The sequence below is a fragment of the Myiozetetes cayanensis genome, unplaced genomic scaffold (assembly GCF_022539395.1).
Source record: "Myiozetetes cayanensis isolate MyiCay16 unplaced genomic scaffold, myiCay2020 scf4, whole genome shotgun sequence".
Classification (NCBI taxonomy): domain Eukaryota; kingdom Metazoa; phylum Chordata; class Aves; order Passeriformes; family Tyrannidae; genus Myiozetetes; species Myiozetetes cayanensis.
In genome coordinates this window covers 7,381,010-7,405,670 of record NW_026087631.1, presented here as the reverse complement: position 1 = coordinate 7,405,670, position 24,661 = coordinate 7,381,010, and the positions used below count along the sequence as shown (strand labels likewise).

Below are 24,661 nucleotides of genomic sequence, written 5' to 3'. Positions count from 1 at the left end.
CGGGTCGTCCAGAGCGGCTGTGGAGCCTCTCTCACTGGAGACATCCCGAGAGCAATCCTGTGCCGCGTGCTCCGGGACGACCCTCCCTGAGCGGGGACGCTGGACCCACACGACCCGGAGCGGTCCTTCCCCACCTGACCCGCTCCGTGGCTCCGTGCTTTAAGACGGAGAGAAAACACACACACAAAAAAAAAACCCAACAAAAAACCAAGGCAGAGGGAGGAGGCGGCGTTATCACCGAGCTGCCCCGCAGGCTCTCGCTGCTCCCCGGGGCGCTCAGGGCTCGCCTCAGAACCCCGCGGGGCGCGGCTGCCCCGCCAGGGCGGGCACAGACCCCGCCCGCCACCGCCGGTCTGCGCGCTGATTGGCTCGCGTCCCGCCAGCCCCGCCTATTCCGCTCGCTGATTGGCCGCGGCGAGCGGCGCTGGCCGCTCATTGGCGCAGCCGCTCCCCCCCGTCCCCGCTGTCCGGCGTAGGCGCGGTGCGGAGCCGCAGCGCCCGCCCCCATGGCCGACATGGAGCCCTTCGGTGCCCCGCAGAATCCGCCCGCCGGCAACGGAGCGCCCGACAGCGCCGAGGAGGACCCTGCCGCCGCCTTCCTGGCGCAGCAGGAGACCGAGATGGCGGGCATCGAGAACGACGAGGGCTACGGCATCCTGGAGAACGGCGAGGTGCCCGAGGCGCTGCAGGGTTCCGAGGGCCTCGGCGACGGTACGGCCTGAGGGGGGCGGCGCGGGGGGACGGGGGCGAGGGGTCCCGGCTCCCCTTCTCCCTCGGGGGCGCCGTGTCCGGGCGGGACCCTCGCCCTGGCTGCTGCCCCGAGCGGGTCTCGGCTGCCCGGGGGTGGCCCCGCAGGGTCAGAGCCGTCCCGGGAGTGTGGCTGTGCCACAGGGTGAGCGGCCTCCCAGCTCCCCCGGGTGCAGGTTGTGTCTCCTGGAGATGCCCGAGGCGTATCCCGGTGAGAACGGCGCTGATCTCTAATCCAGGAGCCTGCCTGCAAGGAAGGGCCGCTGAAAGCAGAATAAATCTGACCCTTGGGTTTCTTGTCTTCAGCGGGATTTATCTTAGTCTTAAAGTATGAGAGCAGTTAAGCTAATGTTTAATTTTTTCCTAAACCTTTAGCCTTTGTTCCTTGGTAACCTTTGTACAGAATGTGACAAACCCGACACTGCAGAACCCTCGTTTAGAGGAGGGAACTACAAGTCAGCGTGTTTCCAGTTAGTCTGATGGTAGCCAGAGCAGCCCTGAATAAACACTTAACATTTTGAAAGGTTTTAACTGAAGTCTGATTGGAAGGGAGTTGATGTTCCAGCACACTCGGAAGATCTTGCTTCTGCTTATCACTAGGTCCACAGGAATGTGTTTGTTCTCATGTGACCTTCCTTTCTCGCTGCAGGAGAGGATGCCACTCTGATTCTTCAAAATAAGTTGAATAATTTGCTCCCCAGTTCCCCTGTCAGAACCTCTTTAGAATGAAGTCTTCATTTTGCAGCCTTATTTCTGAAATTGCTGGCGCATCTTACGTATGAGGATGCAGGTTTATAGTATCTCTTGGAATAAAGCTCGGCTGGATAAACTGAGTAATGAATAACTGCTGCTTCCAGCGCTTATTTAGTGGTAGCACTTCCCTTAAGACCAACTCCAGCACTAGAACATGAGAATAATTGTTATCAGGCCACCATCCTGTTTTGATATCAAGCATAATTTGACTTCTGTAGTGTAGTGCAGAAACAGACATAGTGGGCACTTTGCTTCTTACTTTCAAAAACCTTAGACAAACATTATGCCTTACATTGGTTTTATGTTCCAAACAGTCTGTGGAACATTAAAGTAGCTGTTGGGGAACCAGTTTCTTTGAAGAAAGTTCTGCCATTGGTGTTTCTCACAAGGTGCTAGAACCAGCAGGAGGCATTCCTTCTCTACATGCATTCAGCATGACTTTTGCAGAGTACTTCCTTGTGAAAAAGTCATTCTCTTAAATGCTTCTAGATTGGTTTGATATCTAAAAGTAGTTCTTAAACTGCTTTTCAGGAGGCTTTTTTTCAAGTCTCGTAAATTGATTTGTCATGAAATGCAGAAGTGTTCTTGGAGAACTTTCTCTAGAAAGAGGTTCATAAAATAATAACTATGATAATACTATCTCAGAATCTGGGAAGTCTGTGTGTGAGCTGTACATCATCTTTCCTTCTTGTATGCGCTAGGTTTGCATTTGAGCTTTGGCCCGTTAAATAGCCGTGGGAGATGGTGCTTGTGGACTTTTGGTGGTCCTGTTTTTTAACAGAACATTGATTTGTTGACTGTCAGAGCCTGCACTCTTTCCCTCCATGTTAAAAAGCACAGACTGCAGCCATGCAAAATGTACTGGTTCGGGCATGGTGACAAATGATCTAATGACTTTTGTTGCCATTTGTGTTACAGATTTTCCATCATCTGATCATACCTTAATAAATATCAGACAGTTGTAGTCTCTAGTGCACATTAGCTCATTAAGCTGTTTTGTAATTAAATAGGTGAATGCAAATTTCTTCTTGCAACAATGCAAATTCTTATGTAAATGCTTAAGCATCATGATGAGGGATTTGTGGATTTACTTTTTTTGACCGTAACCTTCTTTGAACTCCTTATTCACAGGTCTGTTGGATAAGTTTTCTTACTAAATACTGGGCCAAAAGTAATAAATAACTTGGGCAGCTCTCAACTGAAGTTTGAAGATCTTAACTTCAGATATTGTGACAAGCAATCACCAGCTTCTTGAAATACGCTTTTGAGAATCATAGCATCTCATCAACACTCAGTTTTTGATTTTCAGTCTCTTAATAAATGATTAGATAAATACATGGACAGGAGCTTCATGGATTGTTAGTATCAATATTGGGAATTCAGTTAATTGTCGTAGTGGTGGATACTGGGTGAGTATGGGGGGAATGGCAGAGCGCTGCCAGGCTTGAGTGTCTCACACAGCATCACTTCATGTTGCCGTGGTCGGGGTTGGCACAGTGGCCTGATCCAGTAGGCTGTTCATTATGTAAAGAGCTGTCCTGTTCAAGCTTCCTGGGGATGTGAAAAGCTGATCTTATTTCCCGTGAAAGATGAAGCATAACCACTGCTTCAGAAAGTAGGAAGTACTGTATGAATCAAATAATACAGTGCTGTTGCCTAGTTCTTAGTAACTTGATGTCTTATGAGACATCAGTGATAAATCAGTATTTACACATATTCACAGTCAGATTCTTCATTTCTCTCCAATCTGACAATACTAGGTCTTCAGGTTATATCAGTTCACTTGCTGTGTTCTCTGAGCAGGAGTGAGTGAGTTCAAGTGGAAATGTGTGGCTTCTAGGTCCTGTATGTCAATATAAAAACCTTGTGACAGTTGGTTGGGTAGCTTCCTATGGAGAATTTCATTCAAAGACAAGCAGTTATATACGCTAACAATTGTGCAAACACAAGTTTAATGTAGGCTGAGTAGTCTTGTTCCCTTCACATTTTTAAGCTCTGTTAGTTTTATATGAACTTGACTGAACGATGTTTATCCATTTACCAAAGACGTTCATGAGGCTCTAGCAGTTGAGAAACTGTGTGTAGGGAACTGAATATCGATTTAATTGAAAATTATTTGGCAAAGAATTTATTCCTCCTGTCTCTGTAATTAGTACCACAGAAAGAGTTACTCATCTGCGTCTATTGATATTTTTTCTGAATCACTTGAACAGCCATTGTTCTAGGTTTTGCTACGCAGTCAGCATCTGATGCTTCAGAGGACCATAAGGCAGCACCAAGAAATGTATAATGCAGGAATGGTATCTGTTTAAGTTGTATTAGTGATACTGCATTATTATGAAGCTCAGGGCAGAAAATCCCATTTTTTTGCTCGCAAGAGAATACTACATCTACTGGGAGATTACAGAAGCTGTTATGGCAGTGTTATTGCAGGTGTGGTTTAGTGCTTGCTTATTGATTATCCTGAAAATGAGGGAACTCTAATGGGTTTTGATATAACAGCAGGTTAGAACTAAAACACAGGAAAGAAGCACTCTTCCTAAGCTGCTTAGCTTTATTTTGCACATAGGCACGCAAGTGAGTTATGTATAGAAAAACTGTTTCTTCCCCAGGTTCTTCTTGGACTTCTAGGACTGAAGTGACAAAATGGTTATATTTATCTTCAAACTACCCAGCCCTTTCTTTTGTAAGCTGTAGTAAATGTGGACAACGTTGGACATGTTCATTGCGACAGTGTCCTTAGAAATAAAGCTTTGTCTTAAATTCAGAAGTATGAAACAAGGAATATTGATCATTACTTACAAAGGGATAGTTATAAATGTGGAATGTTAACTTCAGGAGCTTCAGGGTGCAATACTGTGATAGAACTGGATGAACTCTGAAGCCGGTAGAGGGGTCTCATTGTTCATGGCTGATGAAAACATTCTGATGACAGTACCAGCTTTTTCTGCAGGAAGTCAGTTATGAAATGGCACAAAAAGATCTGATACACAACTGGCATTAGTTATTGATATGAAGGCTGGCAAACAGATAGCATTTCTATACTTCATTCTTAATTATACAAGCACTGAGACTGGAGAGCTGAAATGAAGGGGTGCTTGACTATTGGTCTTGCTCCAGTTACCATACTTGTATTGGCATATGACAGCATGCTGGTGCAGTTCCATTTCCTCTTCTGCTTGCAGTATGCTCAGTCAGCATGCTGACTCTGCATGTTAATCACAAGTTCTAGGGAGCTCAAAACAGATGGGAAGTTTGTTCTAATACTTTTAATGCCTCTGACCTGGGTGCCCTCTGGAAGCAGCTCAGTGCCAGTTATTGGCTGTTTCTATGCAGAAGAAGAATGGCTCCAAGACAAGCCGCCTGTTTCATCTGAGCTGCAGCCCTTGGCAATGATGTTGTTCCTTTTACCTCAGCAGTCTGCCAGCCTGAGTAGTGAAGACCGTAATGAGTGTCTCTTGGTGTGACAAGAAAACTTCACTGTATTATCACTGTTCTTAGAAGCATCTTCAAAACTTGCAAGCTCTCTTGCCTAGCTGGTAACTTTTGTCTTCATAAAGGCTTCTGTACCTTGCAGAGGAGGAGCAATCAAAGTGGTGACCGTCTTTCAGATGCAGGAGAGTAGTTATAAAATACAAGGTTCTCTGAAAATAATTGAAAAGCTAGACTCAATTTTTTGTTAAATATAGTCTTTCCCTTCTGCAGTTAGTAACTATGTATCTTCCAACTTAACTGCCATTCTTGAACTGATGAATTTACAGTCCTCTACCTAGTACAGTTAATGGTTGCTATTCAGGGCTCAGGATAAAGACTTAAAATACTTGCCTGCTTCCCTGATAGGGAGTATGAAGAGCTTCTTGTGTGCCATTAACACTGATAACATGAAACTGGTACATACCTAGCCATAAAGAAATAAAAGATACAGCAGCATAATGCTCTTAGTTTTACATGGATTAGCTATCTTTTTTTAAAAAAGGTAGTGCTAAATAACTTGATATTTCTGCTTACTGTAGTGTGGGCTTGGTACAGTCACTTCTTTCACTGAAGGGTGTATTAAGATGGTGGAAACACTTCTGTGTGATAAACTTATCCATTGTGGCATTACAGGTGAGAGATACTTGGTGTATCAGGCAGGCAGATGTTATATGACGCTGCTACAGAGAGGTGCCCTGCTGAGATTTAGCAGTTCTTGAAAATCTCGGTGTATTTTGCGTAGTCCAGAGATTTAAATAGTTTCACAAACTTAAAAGTTTACCTCACAACTGACAGGTGTTCCCCATGCCTGTGTTTTAATAAGGTGCAATTTTAAGGTTCTGTAGCTTATCCTTGAAGCTCAATTGGCAGTGTCACTTCAGAGATAAAAATGCTGCAGCTGAAGTAGGAAGCTATCAAGCATGTCATCACAGATGGTAGAGAGATGTGACTGCTAGGAATGTTAGCTATATCTTTTGAGCTGATTAGGACGTAACCAGACTAGGATAAGAATTACTGAGTGTTGGCTGCCGGATTATTAATCTTCCAAGTAGACACTGAAACAGTGACAGTCATCCATTTTAACTTCAGAACAGCTGTATAGTAGTCAGCTTCTAAGACTGGGAGGAGAAATTGAGGGTAGCTTTGGAACACTGAAGGAGCTTCTCAGCACTATCAGCTGTGCTGTTTATACAGTTTAAAGCAGGATCTTATGATGAGGAAGTGCCCTTGTATTACTGGTTCTTCAAAATGATGGCCCACTGGTTTTTTCATGCCCGTCCAGAAAAGTGCAAGGGAAAAGGGAGTGTCCTGCAGGGTGTTGAGGAACACTCATTTTCACAACTCTTACATTAGATACTCTAGTAAAGCTTTCCATACAAGTTTCCAAAATCAGTAAATCTGACTGTTCTTGTCTTTTCTCAAATGACTAAACAAGTCACCTCTTTGCAGGTGCTGTTGATGGAGTGGTTAACGGGGATATCTCTCAGGTAAGATAGAAGTATTCCGTACTGAGAATGTTCTGTTCTACTCCCTGAGAACTTTACCTTAATATAGACTAACACTTCCTATTTATTATCTCTAATGTACTTTTGTCTCATCTCTGAAAAGGACCTCCTGGTAGCTCATCTCATAAAGTTGTCAATGCTCTTAATATGCCCCTCCTCTGAACTTGGACTGCTGCTTTAAGTTGTCTCTGTTTTGAATTGTGGCTTGGTAGTACATAAGCACTGTAGAGCAAGCTGACAGGCTCTGTGATGTGGCTTCACAATGACTTGCCACTGATAAGCTGAAAGCATTGCTCTGATTACCTAGTTTAAGGCAGAGTTTTCAGATTTGCTTGCTCTTTAAAGATAATTCATGGATCCTGGTTGTCTTATAAAGGTTGGTCTTACAAGGAGCTGACTGCAAACATTATACACTTCTTAGGGACATAGAGTTTCATGAAATTAAGCTGGTGGCTAAATAGCTCAATCAGAATATGAAAGCATGTTAGACAGCCATGGTAATGACAAAAGCAGGAAATACCTGCTTTATTGGTGTCAGGGAGGAATGAGGAATGCTAAGGCTATCAGTGTGTTGTAACTGAATTTCACACCAGTTTGCCCAAGGCATGGTCATTGCCTGGTGTCACAGTTGGCTGGTTAGCCCTGATTAAATGAATGCTTGGGGAGGAAGCAGCATATGAGCTACTTACTTCTCCTTAGTGTTTTAAGTGAATGTGGAGCTTTTTGGAGACACAGCCACTTTCACTGCTCCTGATATTTTTGTATTCTCAGCAGTGCTGTGAGATTGATGGGAAAATTGTATTTTACTGGCCCTTTGTGCTTCCTTATACAGCAGAGAGTAGATGAAATACCTTGATATTGTGTTTGAAATTCTAAGAGACCAGTTGCTTTGGTTGATAGAGCTTCCTCTTTATGAGGAAGAATGGCCTGAATGGGCCATACATAGCTTTTGTTTTAGCTATTAGTAGGCTTTGCAGCTGGCCAGTATAATTTGCTTTGGATGGAATGTGAAACCTGGTGGTGTTGCACTGGGCCAGCTCCTTCTCTTTGCATTATTCCTTCATTGAGGGCTACAGGAGGTCCAAAGAAGGGCAAGGCACAGCCAAATAAATCTGTTGTTGACTGCAATCGATCTGGTACTCTCAGGAGAGGTCTTTCTTAGCTCTGTGAAGAGTAGGATGAAGAAACAGAAGTTGTTAAACTTGGAGTATCCTCTATAGCAAATAGCACAGTGTTAATTAACTTTGTGAATTTGGTGTATTAGTGATAGCAGTATTCATTGCAAGTCTTTGAGCTGTTATATAGTAAAAAGCACCCTGTTTTGATTCTTAAATATTGAAATGCCTCTAGGGTTACAAGCTGCACACAGCAATCCAAATTTTTTAGTGTGGTATCGGTTGGGTTTGCAAATGTCTCTGAAGTAGACAAGTAAGTTACAGAGAATGTTTTAAACTCCTATGCACAAAATAATAAAAAAATTACTTTCACAGCACATATTTAAGGTGAAATGAATAATATCTAGGCTTACAACTGTGTAGTAAGGTGCTAGGCATTGTCCTCTGTGTTCTTAAGGCTTAGTGCTCTGCTACTAAGCATGTGAGGCACTTGTCTTGCCAGTCACCTTGAATTTTTGTTTGATTTCTAGAGGCAGTCCTGTATTAATTTCCTTCAGTCCTGCTGTAATTTGTGGCAAGATGTTTTTCCTGTTAATGGTGGAAGTGTGTTATAACATCAGATGAATGGGCTCAGTTCAAATAGAGACTAATTTTGTGTACATTGTAAGCAGTTATCTGAAATATTCAGTTGTCACGTATAAATGACTTTACTGTTCCTTTCCTCTTAGCAGCCTAATGGTCCTACAAACTGCTATGCTGCTATATCCCAAGCAGATCGACTGCAGTCAGAACCAGAAAGTATTCGTAAGTGGAGAGAGGAGCAAAAGGAACGCCTGGAGCAACTTGGTAAGGAAGGTATTTGTGAGTAACTTGGCATCAGCTTCTCTCAGGCTGAGAGTTGGGGTTGTTCACCCTGGAGAAGAGAAGACTGGGGAGAACTTAGAACAGCCTTCCAGTACCTAAAATGGACCAACAGGGGAGCGGGAGAGGGACTTTTTACAGGGGACTTTTCATCATTTTATAATGGCTTTAAACTGAAAGAGGATAGGTTTGGATTAGCTATTAGGAAGAATTTCTTTACTGTGAGGGTGGTGAGGCACTGGCACAGGTTACCCAGAGAAGTTAAGGATGCCCCATCCCAGGTTGAAAGGGACTTTGAGCAGTCTGTTCTGGTGGAAGGTGTCCCTGCCCAGATGATCTTTAAGGCCTCTTCCAACCCAAGCCATTCTGTGATTCTCAAGCAGTGGATTTCTCAGCCATGGCTCTGCCTCTTCCGAGTCTTAACATGCTTCTTGAGTTTGAGCAGCGAGTCTGGATGAGTGTTCCAGTAAGCAGACTTAATACTGGTGTGGAAGTCAGCAAGCAAGTGCCTCTCTGAACCTGTACTTACAGATAAGCTGACAGAAAATGAACAGCTTTTGTAAGTAAAAAAAGATAGTAATAATAATAAGTACTGCAGCCCTCAGTACTTTTTTCCAAAGTATAAAGATTGCTTATTTTGTAATTTCTGAGGCCATCAGTTGCCACATGGATCTTAATCTAATAGCTAAATTAAGACAGTAGTGGATTATTAAAAACTAAATGCAGTGATACCTACCCATTTAAGAGCCTATAAACTGGTACGCTTTTCACTTGCATTGTGGAGGAGCCTTTGCTTGAAATTGTTAGGATAGAAACTTCTGTAAAATGTGCTTCTGGACAGAGCTGGCCCTGTTGCTCCTCTTTTGGGCTAGTTACAGCAGGTGAGCTTGTCTTGAACTGTAGGTTGTAAAAGTATGCTGAGTGCCAGGCTCCCTCACTTTGTCTAAGCAAAGAGACTTTGCTCAGCTTTTTTCTAGTGCTGGCATAGCAAGGTTTGAGCAGTTTGTAGACCAGCAGACTTACTGAATCTGGATTAGTCTACAAACGCCTATCCTGAACTGAAGTGGACTGTCCCAGTTAATGCAGCACAGGAATTCTGTTTAGCTAATCCTTTGAATAGTCATGGTATTTAGAATTCTCACAGCATAAATCAGGAAATCTCCTTACCTTTATCTGAGTAGATGGCCTAAATGTCTGCACTAGAGTGCATCCTGAGCCATCATTTGAAATGTTAATAAGTTATGTGTGGAACACACATGTCTGACAAATCAATTCTTAAATCTTCAGATGCAAACTCACGAAAGCAGGAAGCAGAGTGGAAAGAGAAAGCAATAAAGGAGTTGGAAGAGTGGTATGCAAGGCAAGATGAAAAGCTTGAGAAAACAAAAGCCAGTAACAGGTAAAGTTTTTCCAGACATTGGAAGAGTTACAGTACTGGATGTGAAAATAATTGGGGAGGGAGGTTAGAATACTTCTGGTATGTCCTAAGGCACTAGTCCTTCAGATCATTAAAGTAAACACTCCTACTAACTGTGTTTGAGTTTTCTTAAGGAATCTAGATTAAATGTCCAAGAATAGCAAGAGGAGGCATTAAGAATGATCCAGAATCACTGAAGATTCCTTAAGACACAAAATTTGAACATGTTCAGAAAATGTTTTACTCTATCCACTTGTTGGCATGCTCCTAGCAGCACAGGCCTTCAGTGATTTCAGTATTTACCTACCCTGAGACCACCATTCTTATTTGCCATCTGTAGAACACATAGAAGTGGCGTTCTGGTTAGACATTCCTACAAGTTATTTATATGTTAAAAACGTTTTGTTGCTCCTTTTGGAAGCGTTTCAGAAATACCGTTGAGTCAGTTCTACTAGTGAAAAAGCAAATGCTGTGTCTGTGGTGGTTTGAATTGTTTAATTATGGGCCCTGTGGCAAAAACAAATGACATGGCTGCTGGTCCAGTAAGGTCTTACTCTTTCTGAGGTTCCCTGTGGAATTTTGACTTCAAGCCTGTGTAAAGGTAAACGTGATAGTACTGACGTAACACCACTTAGATTTCTACTTCATTCTGGTCAGGTAATCATCAGGACTGTTTTATACTTTGGGAACTCACAGACTTCAAGATGAACTGCTGTTTTGTTTGGGTTTTTTTTTTTTTGAAACACCATTTTTCTTATGAAAATGGCCATCAGGTTTGTCTTTAGTAAGTAGAGTCCTAGGAAGACTACTCTTCTTTCTAAAGGAAGAAGGGAGGCTTACAGAATTATGGATTTGCCACTTCTATTCACTGAGGAATCCACTATCTTTTTGTTGGGCCGAGAAAGGGCAACAGGATTGGTGCTCTGCTGGTTGGTGGCCAGAGCTCATGTGGCCTCATAGCTTTATTATGGCCAGTGTTTGAGTGCAGGATTTGGATCCTGGAGCAGGGCCCATTAAACAGGTGTTGTGCAGGAGTGTTTGGCTTTCTCATGAGCCTGGTGAGATCTCTTGCCTGATGGTAGTTTCTGTTCTCTGGAAGTAGTCTAATGGAGCTCTAGTCCTCAACTAGCTGGTCCAGACTTCTAGGATGTAGCAGAACTTCTGTGTTGCCCCTCTGATCAATGGCTTAATTAATACATTCCATGTGGTAACTGCTTTCCTGTTAACAGTTAGTCTAGGTGATGCAAGGTTAATGTGCTTGTTAAAACTGCCTTCAGCTGTGTTCTGTACTTCTCATCCTTATCTCTTTTCTCCTGCCTGCTTGCCTGCCTGTTGGACTACTTGCTACCTAGGGTTGCAGATGAAGCTTTCTACAAACAACCCTTCGCTGACGTGATTGGTTATGTGTATGTTGCTTAACTACTAATTCTCTTTGCTAGTCAACGACATAATAAGGAGGATCAGAAGTTAGCTGAGTGTCTTAAGGTGAATTCTGAATATTTCAGGGCAGTACAAGCTAATATAAGTAAATAGCCTTTACCTTTTGGACCGACTCTGATCTGCAGCATTAAGTGCAGTTTTCCTGTATATGCTGCACAAATAGCACTTCTAGATTAAGTCTTCTAGTATCCATACCACTGGAATTTTGGTAATGACTTCAACGAGTCATTAGATATAGGGGTTTACAGTTGCTTCCAGGCCAGTGAACACTGCTTAGCAAGATGCTTTGCTGGGTACAGGGGTTAGTGGCTTTAGTTTCACATGGGTCCTGTATTTAGTCCTTCCACAGAAAAGCAGTGTTTAAGTCTGTAATAGGCATTGACCACCTGACCTGTGCTCATTTGCCTACATAATCAGCAAAAATACTCAAGCAATGCTTGCACATTAAGCTCTGTAAGCCAAGGGAGGTAGAAGTCAGGGTAGAAGGGGCGCGTGCATACAGAAAGAGGGGGATGTTAGAGAACAGATGAAAAGTACAAGAAGGTGGGATGGGAAAATCAGCAGAAGCTGCTGGGAAAACATTTAAGAGCAGCTCTGTGTAGGTGTTTTGCCAGCCTAAGGGGTCAATAAGAACACAGCCATGATTTTCAAGCCCCAGTGAGTATGCTTGTTTCCAAGGGGTAGAAGGAATGCAGTGTTCATTGGCTTGTTCATGTATTTTAATTTCTTCCCTTAATTTGTAGACTTGAATTGAAAGATGGACATGTCACAGATTGTAAGGTGACACCTTTAGAAGGTGTACTGGTGAGCCCTGTTGTGGCTTTGACTGGATTAATATTGAAGGTTCAGTATGGAATTCATTAGCTGACTGTAGGTGGATGTAACCCAAGACTTGTGAAATGATGGATTTACAGGTGGTGTTTAACTCTTCTGAAGTCTCCTGGAGTTGATTTTGTCAGATTTTTTTTTCCAGTAAAACCCTTTATTTTCATATGTCCAATGCAAATGTGCAGTGCAAGTGCTGCATAATAAAACTGGCTGCCTGTTTCCTGAATGTAGGCTAAAGCTACTAGTGCATGTTCAGCCAGCTAATCATCTGCATTAAACTCATTCTCATTTTCTATATCTGACTTAAACTTTCTCTCCTTGTTTCTTTTCTTCTCTTCACCTTTAAGCACAAACATAAATCATCCCTGCTACAGCCTAGAACAGTTAAGTAAAAAAATCTTCACTGCCCCTTAAAAGTGTCATGTCACATAAAGTAGCAGTGTTGTAGTGATCCTTGTCTTCAGTGGTGTCTGTAACCTTATCATCCCTGTGAATAGTGCTGAACCCTCATGGGAGAGTCATTTTCACTGCTTTCTCTGTACTGCTTGTTGGAGTAGATGGATTTGGTTTGATCTCTTGATGCTTATTGCTCTTGCTCTCAGGCAGCTACCAGGGCCCCACAGTTCACGTAAACTAGATGCTGGAGTGTTATCCCTGCTTTGAAGCAATGCTATTGGCAGCATAGAAATGCTAAAATGATACTGCTGGAAGCCACTGGCACTAACCTGTACATGATAAACAAAGCCTCCTTAGAGTCTCCATAGGGTGAGAGCAGTGGAAATGTATTTGTTCTGTGAGCTGACCTCAAACGAGTCATCTCCTCTGCCAGAATACACTGTAGTCTATAGCACTCAACAAGCATGGGATTCGTAACAAATTTCTTATGATTCATGCTGCTTCACTGCAGCACTGGGAATCATCAGCAGATAGTTTTATGATGGCCTGTAGGCCTTGGGGCTGATTTAAATCCTCAAATGGAATCTGTTTTAAGATATGCTCGCAGGCAGTTGTAAATTTCCAGCTGGCGAATGTCCAGTATAAGCCATCAAGTGGCAGGGTCTTAACTAGTTAAGACCTGGGCATTTCTCCATAAATAAATGCCTACATAGAAGTACCTTACTTCCTGGCAGTTTGTGTGGCGACTCCTTAGGCAAAGACTCAATAACTGTTCTTAAAACCAAACACCTGTATTCCAACATTTTACACAGCAAACCTCAGCAGTGCTTGTGCATAGCATACTACTGCAGTCTACTTCCATCTTCAGGATTGGGGCAGTGGGATCTTAAGTGGCCATGATGTCCACAAGCAGCTGTCAGGTCACATTTCTTATGAAACATGCTGAGAGAAACTGCATCCTGTAAGAGGGAAGGAGTGCCTTATACGCTGGGTATTAACACGAAGTGCATTGCATTGCTTTTAGGGCAGCTGAAGAAGCCTTTGTGAATGATGCAGAAGACGTTTTTCCGGGCACTGAGTGGGAACGTGTGGCTCAGCTCTGTGACTTTAATCCCAAGTCTAGTAAGCAGGCAAAAGACGTGTCCCGCATGCGTTCAGTCCTCATCTCACTCAAGCAGGCTCCGCTGGTTCGCTGAAGCAAAGCTCAATGGAAACACTACAAATGCAATATCTTAACCTTACTCAGAGAAGCTATGTTTGCAGTAATTTGATTAATTGTTTCAATGTGGGGTTTTTTTTTTGGACAACATCATGATGTATCTAGATCTGATCATTGTTTGATTGCATGTTCTTCCCAATGTTTCCTTTCTGTGTCTGAAATGGGAGAACCTCCAAAACTGTAGTCTCTGTGCTGTTGTGCACTGAGGTGTCACTTCCCACATTATTGATATTAAAGATCTGTGAAACAGCAAAATGTGTTGTTGACTTTGGATGAATTAAGGTGGTGTCCTGTTCCCTTTTGACAGATGGTGTTTGAATTGGGTGTGAGCAAACAGTTCTGTTAATTCCTGGTGACTTCACCTTGTTGGTGACCGTCCAGACGGCAGTGCTCCTGGTCTCTGCGAGGCTGTCCTGCTTGTTTCATTAAGCTTTCTTAAAGCTCTTCAGGGCTTTAGTTTAAAAACTGCTTCCCTATCCAATTTACCACACCAGATAAAAGCTGTAGGAAACTGCAGCAGCAGGCTTGTTAAGGAGCTTATCTCTCTTCCAGTGGAACTGAGGACAGTGACTTCTTGCAGGTAAGCAGTTCTGTGTAGTTTTCTGCTGTCACTCTGGCTGCCCATTAGGCTCAACATACACTACAGGGCACTGAGTAGTTTAAAGCTTTTGATACTCTACTGCATATTCTGTTCTGCTTGGTATTCAGTGCAAAAGATCTGTTGTGCAGAGGCTGCTTGGATGTTTTTGAACTGTCTTTGTCCTTACTAACTTCTGCAGAGACTTTCTCCCACCAGGGTGGTGAAATGGAGGGCTGGAGAGCAAGAGAAGGGAAGACTTGCTCTTACTGATGTTCTTCTGCGAGTTGGAGCTCTGTCTGCCAAGGTGGTGGAATCTGAAACAAACTGTTCCAGAAAGTCACTGTTTTGCTTCCTTGGCTCACCCAGCATTCACAGAGACTGTATTCCAGCCTCCTGTCAGAATAATCTGTTCAGTCTCATATATTATTCCACCATTTTAATCATAGACACAGTATCTTAACTAGTGTGTAGCATAACTGCTTTAATCCCTTTTACACACAAGCTGGAAGGTTGCTCCAGGCAGCTTGAAAAGGCTTGCAGATGCAGACTAAAACGTGCTGTCTTACTAGCAGCTGTACCCCTTTGGTGGGTAAGATAGAGAACAGAGTTTCTAGCTGAGCTTTAGAGGTTAAGCTGTACCTTACTGTTGTTTGTAGTGACTGGAGCTACTTTCATCTTTGCAAGTGTGTTCACATGCTGCTGATGAGAAGGGTAGTCTGGAACTACCTGCTGTAGCGTGCTGCTGACAACAGGTCTGGAGGCTTGATTCCGTGGAATGTATTAAAGCAGGAAGATATTTCCTGAACTGCCCACAACTATCACAGGTGGGTCTAATAGTTCTGAAACACAGAGCAAGTCCACTGCCAGCCTTGACTAATTATGCTGACACCTTTTTTTTCTGCTCACTCCAAGGCTCTAAAAACAACGGCTTTCAAAATGAATTGATAGTCTAGAAAAGAAAGCTCCACTGTGTGAAATACAGAGTCTTCAGAGTATTAATATGAATTTAGTAGGATTTGAAAAAAGAATATATTAGGTTTTTGCACAGTTAATGATGGAATTTATTGATCACCACACTGTCCTCTCTTACAGGACATTTTATCTGGCTTCAGGTATGGCTTTGAGCTGCAATCCAAGAAAATAGGCAAAGACTCAAATTCAAGGCCAAAGCAATATTACAAAAGTTAAAGCAGTATTTTATAAGCTGGGCTTGCAGAGGTTAAAAATGTTTTTGCAGGTTTTTTATGTATTTCATCTAGGTGGAACATTTAAAATGCAGCTCTGTGGGTTTGGGTTACTTTTTGTAGCTCTTGTGGTGAGATTTTTTTAGATTACCTTTTCTGCCTTAATTTTACATTCAAGTATACTAGCTCACTGTCTCCTTTACCAGTGCTGTTACAGAATCACAGACTGACTGTGGTTGGAAGGGACCTCTGGAGATCATCTGGTTCAAACCCTCTGCTCAAGCAGAACCACCTAGAGCCTCTTGCCCAGGACCATATCCAGACAGCTTCTGAAGATCTCCAAGAAGCAAAACTCCTTAATTTCTCTGGGTAAGTGTGTGGTCACCCATATAGCAAAAAAGGGCTTCCTGATGTTCAGGAGGAACTTGCATTTTAGTCTGTGCCTGCTGCCTCTGGTCCTGTCATTGGGCACTGCTGAAAAGAGCCTGGTTCTGTCTTCTTTGCACCCTCCCTTCAGGTGTTTAAATACATTGATAAGATTCCCCTGAGCCTTCTTGTTTCCAGGCTGGACAGTCCCAGCTCTTGCAGCCTTTCCTCACAAGAGAAATGCTCCAGTTGCTTTTTGTTGAACTCTTCAGTGTGTCTCTCTTGTACTGGAACTACACCCAGCACTTCCGGGGTCTGGACGTTTTCTGTGTCTGAGAATTATTTCGGATACTTACATCTTGTTGCAAGTAAGCAAAAGAATATTTGGGGTTTATCTGGGCAAATTAAAGCCCTTGTCTTTTTTTCTGAACATTGCCTTGTTTTCTTCAGAGGTCAGCATCTATCACTTTGTTTTGTGACTTCACGTGACAATTCTGTGCTACCTCTGGCCTAACTGAGCACACTCTTTCCTCTGATTACTGGCTCTTAACTTCCCACTGTTACTGCTTTATCTCCATAGGAAGCTGGGTCAGTCTGTGGAAACTGGAAGAAAACCTGGACACTTCCAATCCTTCAGATCTGCAAAGATCTCATGCAGCATTGAGAGAGAAGCTGCGTACTCCTGCTGAATAACATCCTGGTATAGAACTCGCTTTGTTTAGCTTGTGATCAGGTGGCAGCCAGGCAGTCTGAAATTACAATGAGCATTTGTAAGGAAGGGGGATGGAGAGGTCATGGGGTTCATTAGGAAGCAGGGAGCCTGAAAACAACAGCGCTGTGCATTCATCCTCTGGGCCTGTGGAACATGGGTAGGTTTTAAGTAGCCATAGAACAATGTGCTATGGCTTGCCTGTTTCTTGCTGGTGTGGGTTTTTTTGTGAGCAGCTGAGTAAGAGGGAAACATACAGATTAATGGCTTGAATTTCAGAATGGATGAGATGGGTGTCTTGTCTTTGCCACAGAGGATTCCTTCAGAAGTACCTGTGGTGGGCAAGCTTGTTCATCTGCAGAACAGTTGTTCTAATAGAAACACAATTATCTGGAGTGGTCCAAGGGTGTACAGTCCAGATGTTTTACTGCCTGTAACCTCTCCATGGCCTTTGAAAGGGACACAGCGATCAGATTTCACTGAATCAGAGCATAAATTCTGTCTGCATCTTACTCTCTGTGATGGGTTTTGGTACAAAATTGCTATTGCCTCAGCTGATAATACCTATGAGTTTCTGACACTTTTCTTACAATTAAATGGAGGAGGGACAGTGCTTCAAGACCACCAGAAAATTTGTTACTTCTGAGTGGCTGGATGACAGATCAAAGACTCAAAATACTGAATAACTAAACTTGCTGCTCAGGAGACAAAAAAAAATTCAAGTCTTGATGCTGTATGGATTGGCTACATGGTCTGCAAAGCATCAGCAATCATCTGTAAAAAGACAGCTCAACTGGCCTCCTCATGATTCCAAGTCCTGGCTGGTTGGGTTTCTGTGGTTAAGCAGAGCTGTTGTGGACAAAACAGTCATTTTTCCACCAGCTGCAAGGACGAGGAGCAATGTGGAATAGGAACAAGTAGAGGTCTTATAGTGGTTACATCAATTACGCATTAGAACACGAGGAACTCCAGTTTTAATTCGCTTTCCAACCTTTTGGCACTCTGCTGCTGCTGCTTGCTTAAGTAATGCTGATTATAAACACCCATATTCATGAGGGATCTTCTACCCGAGCTGTTGATGTCATTTGCAATTCTGTTTCAAGGGCTGGACAGTGGCAATTCTTGCTTAAGCTTCAGCAGTAAAAATACCTCGTGCACATAATGAGGATGCACTGCTGCTTTACACGCCAAAGTACTGATAATAGCTGGGGAAAAAGGGCTTTCACTCCCCAACTTTTTTTCCAGTATTGATACAAAGTCTGGTTTGCCCTCACTGGAGCCCATGATCCACATGATACGGGATGATTTAAGGGACACAGGGCCATCAAGTAGGCACAGTGCTGCAGATGTTCTGTGAACATCCCATGTTTGCTCCCTCTGGGATTGGATACAGCTGGGAGGTAGTGCCCATGAAACCTCTGGACCACATTAAAGTACCTAAAGAGCAAGGGAGGTTTCTGAACAGGGAAGGAAGGAGAAACAAAATCACTATTATGCTATTAAATATGATTTTTTATTCTTTCTGATTTTATAAACACACAAACTCCTTAGGGAGAAACTGCAAGGACTTTTGAACCACTTGTACATATGCAACAGGTTCTCAGCCAGTTGACAGAAAAAGCATTTTAAAAACTGGGTTTTTTTAACAGGAATAGATGTTAAAGGTGTTTAGAGTAAAACTTTTCAAACGAATTTTAGTCTATTGTGTTTTCTCTATGCCTGCACCCTCCCTGCTAGGGAAAAACATCTGGAGTTTGAGATATCAAAATTACAGAGCTTCAGAGGGTCTGGAAAGCAAAAGCCTGGTCCCACTTGTAGCAAGGCATTCCAGCCAGGCATCCCCTGTGATGCTAGAGGATGGAAAGATCAAATGACAGGCCTCCTCACTGTTAGAACCTCAGTACTCTGAGGTTAATCCTGATCTGTTACTCTTGATCTCACTGTAGAAAAATACTGATTTCTCCTTGACTTGCTTATACACCTCATGGTATTGAAGTTAGTGAGAGTCACTAAGTAAACCAAGACATGTAGGAAAAGGAACTAAAAATCCCTGATGATACAAAGCCTACTAAAACTTTGAAAATAAAATTAAGAACCAATATTTCCTGCTTTTGAGGAAAACTGATGGTATAGAGGCTGCACAATTGTTCCTAGAGACATCAGGAAGATGTGGTGGTTCTGAAATCTGCTCTGAGGATGCAATTTCTCAGTAAACATTCCTTGTGGAAGAGAGGATGAAATGAAGACAGCCTCTACAGATAATATCCCAGAATTAGCCAGTATACTAAGAGCTATTCAGTCCAAGATAATTGTATAGCAGAGGGCAATGGTTCCAGAAGGTTGTTTCATTTTGGTTGGAGAAGTTCAAGGGTGGAAATAGCCCCTTTTATTCCCCTGTACTAACACATCACTGGACTTCTGAGAATATCAGTGGTTGAGTTAGATGGCAAAACAGGCCATTAAATGCAGGACAGAGGACAGTCTTATGATTGTTCCTCCACAGCTATCTTTGTGATAGGTTGGTTTTTGAGTTTCTCCAGTATTTTGAAAGTGTGCTAAAAAAGCAGCTGGATCTATATATCAAGAAGGACTAGTTAAAGAAATATAAAATATGGTTTACTTAGGCAAGTCTTCACTGGTACCTGACATAAAAGTGTATGTTTCCCAGGCATCTGAGTGCCCTGAAGGTGAGGATGAGGGTCAGATTTGACTTTTCACCCTGAAAGCTGATGGTGAATGCAGGACAAGAACAGCGTACCTGCAGCCACCAGAACGGGTGAAGGGATGCACCCTGTTGACTCTGCAGTGGAAGAGTTTTCTTGCAAGGTAGAGTCTTTATCATCACATGTGCCACGTGGCTGAATTTCAGCTAACTTGGCCACCAGAGAATAAGCAGTCCCCCCTCTCTGCTAATTTGGCAGACAAAGCAGTAGATTAAGTCCCTTGAGAAATCCCCAAAGAATAAAAATCAAACAATTAACTGTGGGCCATAGCCAGGAGACAAAGATGCTCATTTATGAGTTTGTTTGCACTGCTCTGCAGGCTGTATGCTCACTAGACTGTAGTCTTCTTCTTTCATACGCAAAGCTTCTAAAATGGGACTCTGCCCTTTAGAGATGATTTAAAAAACACTTGGTTGCCTCTACCAAGTCCTTCATGAACCACAATTTCTAGGTATAGTTTTTTTTTTATGGAATAGGCTGCTTCCCTCCTTTCCACCCACCGAAATTACTACCTGCTATTGATGATTACATCACATTCACTTTGTGGGTGGAATCCTGGAAACTGAAAAGCTGGTAAACATCTCATTTCACATAGCTGGGAAATGAGACATGGATCCCCAAGTGTTACCTACAATTTTACACACCATACACATAATCCCCACCATACATCAAGAGATGCTTATAAATAATGCAGCTACACTCAAAAGTAACCTACAGGCTTACCAACAGAAGTGCTTAAAAAAACAATTGCACATCACTTCCTATGAAGTCAGATGACGTTTAGGAAAACTACAAAAAGATAATACTTCTATTAGGAAAGGCTGAAGTGGTCACTTAACTACTCAGAACACTACTCTGATTCATTAGCTGCTCTCATCAAATTAAAATTTGGGGCAAAGCCTTCCCTCCACCCATCAGGAATTTGAACAGTCCATTTCTATGATTATTCCAGGTACCTAGTATATTCTACGTGTAGTATAATCCAGTACCAGGCTAGCCGCTCCAAGAAGAGCAGGATCTGCTAGATTTGAGACCACCACATCCACCGTTTTAACAGAGGACAAGGCCTGTCGATTTATCACGTCTTTGACAGCATTAACATAGTGGTTAGCCAGAACTCCAGAAAGGATCACAAGAGAGGGGTTCACGGTGTGTAGAATGTTCACCACTCCGAGGCCTAATGCAGTCCCAGCTGAAAAGATAAAGTAAAAAGAAATTAAGTATAATACTCAAAGCAGTTCTGGCATCAGTAGTTGAAATAGGTCTGGTACCAGTAAATAACACTGTCAAGAAAGTGTTCTCTTCAATAGGGCAGAGTTTTATGTTATCAGACACTATCAGTTTGCCATTAATTATTTATTTTCCAAAGTAAAAGGGAAAAAAAAAAAGGGTCAGGTTTTTTTTTTTTGCACAATAATGCATTAATCAATGATATGGACATGAAATACAGAATGATACATTAATCGTGTTTGTAAGCAAAGCAAAAACAGGAAAGCCTTACTCTCTACCATCTTATCAGCTGCATGTGAGGGAGAGCAGTCTGTTTAAAGCTAATAAAACACTAAAATACCTTGTGTAAAGCAATACATAAATTGTCTTTGCTACCTCAGACTAGCCATTCTCTTGCTTACAATGAAGTGTCCCCAAATTTTCCAATATGAGAATGTCGACGTTTTACTTTTTTAAACTGATCTTTGCAGAAGCTTTTAATCTTGCTTATTGGAACAGATGCCTTGAATATACACTTCTGCTGACATTTCCTCCAGCATTTATACTTGAAATTTCTTTACCATCAGTAATTTTAATATAGGACGTTCCTCAATGTGTAGGGTGTGTTTGTGGTGTTCCAGAGCACTACTACTTCTGTATCCCCAAAAATATAATCATGGGAGTGTTCCACCCTTTGGGCTATCTTCTTACCTGTTCTGAGAATGCTCTCTGCTTTGGCATTCCCAAGCTTAGCTGCTTGAATAAGATGTGCAGCACTAACTGTCTCCTCCTTCTTCATTGACATTCCTTCTACTAAAAGCAGATCATCTGAAAGGGAGGAGAGAAAGCCAAGAGCAAAACGTGGTGATGTGGCAAGTCAAGAAAGAGACGGTGAAAAACCAGGCAAATAAAGTCTTTGCATGTCTTTTACTTGCATAATGAATCCTGAACAATCTGCACAACCCTAAGTTTAGCCAAAGTAATCACACCCATACTATTCAGGGAACTACTTGCAGAAGCAGGGAATCAAACTCAAACAGTTATAGTGTGGTAATTCACTAGTCTTGTCAGGCCTAAAAGTTAATAAAATACAAATGTTCTCAAATATTTAAGACTGAGAAGCTGTTGCTGAAAGACAATCACCGTGAAACCAAACATCACAGAATGTCTCTCAGATCACCTTACAGCATGGTTAAAAAGGAGAGTCTAAACTCTATGCTGTGCTTCTGGTAGTTTTGAGACCAGTGGTTCCAGATGTTCTTGGCCACTGAAAAATACTTGTGCTATGCAGGTTACCAGTACACCTACTCTTGTTTCCTCTCAGAAAAAAAGAGTGCAGGTCTACCTTTAAAAAACTTCTTCCTACACTGCATTTCCATAATTGTGTTTTCAAAAATAAAGTAAACAGATACCATCGTGCAGTTTCTTGGCTTCTCTCTGTAATGCTATTCCTGAGGCATAGGCTTCGATACATCCTTGGCTACCACACAGGCACTCTGGTCCATCCAAAGATACGACAATATGCCCAAGCTCAGCGGCACAGAAAGAACTGCCATGGATCAGTTCATGCTGATGAACGATTCCACCTCCGATCCCTGCAAAGTTATGGAAACTTACATGGTTAGAAAAAAGACAAACACCTGCCCTGCCCCACAGCAGCTTTTAAGAGGCCCCAGTTCTGCAGGACACTGGTATTTCCTTATTCTAATACAGACAAGATAAAATAATTTGCATCAGTGATGATCTACACTGGAAACCAGAAATTACTGGCTATTAAAAGAACTCTTCTCCATTTGACACACCTAATAAAAGCAAGCTCACAGCTCCCTCCTATTCATATATGTATCAAAATTATATATCATGCTTATCTTTTCTTGAAAAGCCTATGGATGGTACTGAACTACAACAGATCTTTTAAGCTTGTGAGTCATGCTCTTGTTGTGGTTTGACTTTCAAGTGGCCTTAAAATTTTGCACTTCAGAGAAGAAGTAATTTTAATCCTGTACTGAGACAGTTAAACCTGTGTGCTAAAGAGCCAGGACACTAAAACCTGCAGGCCTCTGCTGCCCCTTCTCAAACTCTGGGTGTGGATTGATCAGCCAGGTATTATTGCCACGATCTAAAGGACTATATACTTAACAAATGAGAAAAGTTACCCCACATTTGCATTTGAGATACACTAAGCATCATCTCTCATATTTAGTTGCTCATATTCTAGATTTTCTGATCTCACTTGTATTTCTGAAAGAGAATTAAGCTATAAAGCTGAAAAAATGCAAAATTATTCCAGCTAAAGTTGCCTAGATTTTCCTTCCTTGCCTGCATAGCTGTATCAGGCAGAATTTCTTTTATCAAGAAGCTTAAACTACAGAATAGGTTTTATTTAGCCTGAATAAAAAGTACCCTAAAAGACACAAATAAGAGTAGCAAAAGGATTTTTGGTTTAAGAACCTAAAATATTAGGGTTTCCTAGGCACAGTGGTAGTGTTTATACTTTTAAGATCAGTTGAGTTTCTAAGTGATGGTGCTGGACTTTGGGTTTCATTGAACTGTAACACACCCACCTGTGCCAGTAATGAGTGTTACAAAATTTTCTACTCCTTTTCCGTGACCAAATTTCCTCTCTGCTAGAGCAGCACAGTTTCCATCATTGTCCACCCAGACTGGCAGGTGCAGAGCATCAGATATGGGAGTTCTGAGATCCACGGAGCTCCACTCCTGGATGAGTTTCGTAGAGTGAAGCACAATTCCTTCTCGGGGGTTTACACGTCCACCTGTGGAAATACCTAAGTCCCAGAAACACAGGAGAGAAAAATCAAAACAAAGTCTGTGTGGTACTTAAGTAAAAGACCTGTTTTTGTAATGAAAAAGAATTTTTATTTCTAGTATTAGGCTTTAAAGCAGAGCATGGAAGTAAAGATTTCTCAAGTATTACTGGCAGTGCAACTTCTGACATGTGAAGAGAAAGAATCATGGATTGGCGGTGGTTGGAAGGGACCTCCAGAGATCATCTACTCTAACCCCTCTGCAAAAGCAGGTTCACCTAAAGCAGGTTGCACAGGACTGTGTCTGGGTTTTGAGCATCTCCAGAGAAGGAGCCTCCACAACCTCTCCAGCAGTGTGTTTCAGTGCTCAGTTAAAGTAAAGAAGTAATTCATAGAATGCCACTGCTCTAATCACAACACACCAATACCCTAAGACCAACCAGATAGGTATTGGTTAACGTTACTCAAAGAGTTAGTGTTCCTACTTCAGGCAAGACTGCAGCAAATCACTTCATGGTTGTGTTTCTTGTTAGTCATGTATGAAATACATAATAGCACACTGTACAAAATAAATTACTCAAATCCTGAAACATTACTAATGTCCTGAAGTCTGCTGTAACTCTTAAGGTTTAGAATGACTGAAAACAATCACTGGACTTAGAGTAGTGATTTCTACCTAAAAACACAATGTTTTTGTGAAAAATCAAATCTGTTCAGAGGTTTGTCTACTGAACAGAATAATGACCAGTAACAGGCGCTATTAGCCAAACCAGTTTTCCCTAATTAGAGAGGCTTCCCAAGTTGATAGATTCTCTTGGGACCTTTGAAAGTAGGGCACTATTATGGAGATATTTAGCTCTAGACAATGAAGTTTGAACATTTTATTGTAGTGCTACTTCTCTATAGATGGTTCCAGGGTTAACGTTATAATGGAAAGCAGCCACAAAACTTCTAAGACAAGCAGCTGAATCGAACATTAAAGCTGTAAGAAAGATCTGATTTGAAGGTCTAACATTTCTTCTTATGGCTTTGTGTTCTTAACGTTGTTTTTAAAGAATACAGCATCTTCGAATTAACTTTTCTTGTGTGATTCAAGTAAGTTTTGGTCTGGAACAAACCACTTTTCTCACAGAGTATTTCTCAGTTAAAATGAAGATTCTATGTCCTCCTTAAAAATCCAGGACATATTAATCAAGACCTTAATAAATAACTGTAACATGTAAGGCCAAACCTCACGGCCACCACTAAGCTGAAAAAGACCTGTCTGGTATAAACAGCTTAATGTGGAACTCTACTGCAAGTGCAAGCAAACTGAAGTAGGCAAAAAGGCTGCTTTTGTCTCTGTTAGCAGCAAATTTATTCCTAAAATT

At 42.0% G+C, this 24,661-nt stretch overlaps 2 protein-coding genes across 14 annotated transcripts in view; one reads left to right on the top strand and one right to left on the bottom strand.

Moving 5' to 3' along the window:
• The first annotated feature begins 478 nt into the window (after nt 1-478).
• On the top strand, nt 479-14,010 carry CLTA (clathrin light chain A). Of its 8 annotated transcripts, none has more exons than XM_050330145.1 (7): nt 479-711; nt 6,424-6,461; nt 8,326-8,440; nt 9,743-9,854; nt 11,225-11,278; nt 12,488-12,523; nt 13,561-14,010. In XM_050330145.1, the coding sequence occupies exons 1-7, from the start codon at nt 507-509 to the stop codon at nt 13,730-13,732; spliced, it is 732 nt and encodes a 243-aa protein (XP_050186102.1). In that variant the 5' UTR covers nt 479-506; the 3' UTR covers nt 13,733-14,010. The 8 variants fall into 8 exon arrangements, with proteins under 8 accessions (XP_050186102.1, XP_050186100.1, XP_050186101.1 ...); XM_050330143.1 differs by having other exon boundaries at nt 8,326-8,449; XM_050330144.1 differs by having other exon boundaries at nt 8,323-8,440.
• A 4,075-nt stretch (nt 14,011-18,085) lies between these two features.
• Nucleotides 18,086-24,661, bottom strand: part of GNE (glucosamine (UDP-N-acetyl)-2-epimerase/N-acetylmannosamine kinase) — a 32,150-nt gene continuing 25,574 nt past the window's right edge. For all 6 annotated transcript variants that reach the window (XM_050330135.1, XM_050330140.1, XM_050330141.1 and 3 more), the window contains exons 9-12: nt 23,091-23,312; nt 21,939-22,121; nt 21,238-21,354; nt 18,086-20,509 (exon numbers count right to left, since the gene is read on the bottom strand). In XM_050330135.1, the coding sequence (XP_050186092.1) occupies nt 20,274-20,509; nt 21,238-21,354; nt 21,939-22,121; nt 23,091-23,312 (758 nt within the window). In that variant the 3' untranslated portion in view covers nt 18,086-20,273. The remainder of the gene's footprint in view (nt 20,510-21,237; nt 21,355-21,938; nt 22,122-23,090; nt 23,313-24,661) is intronic.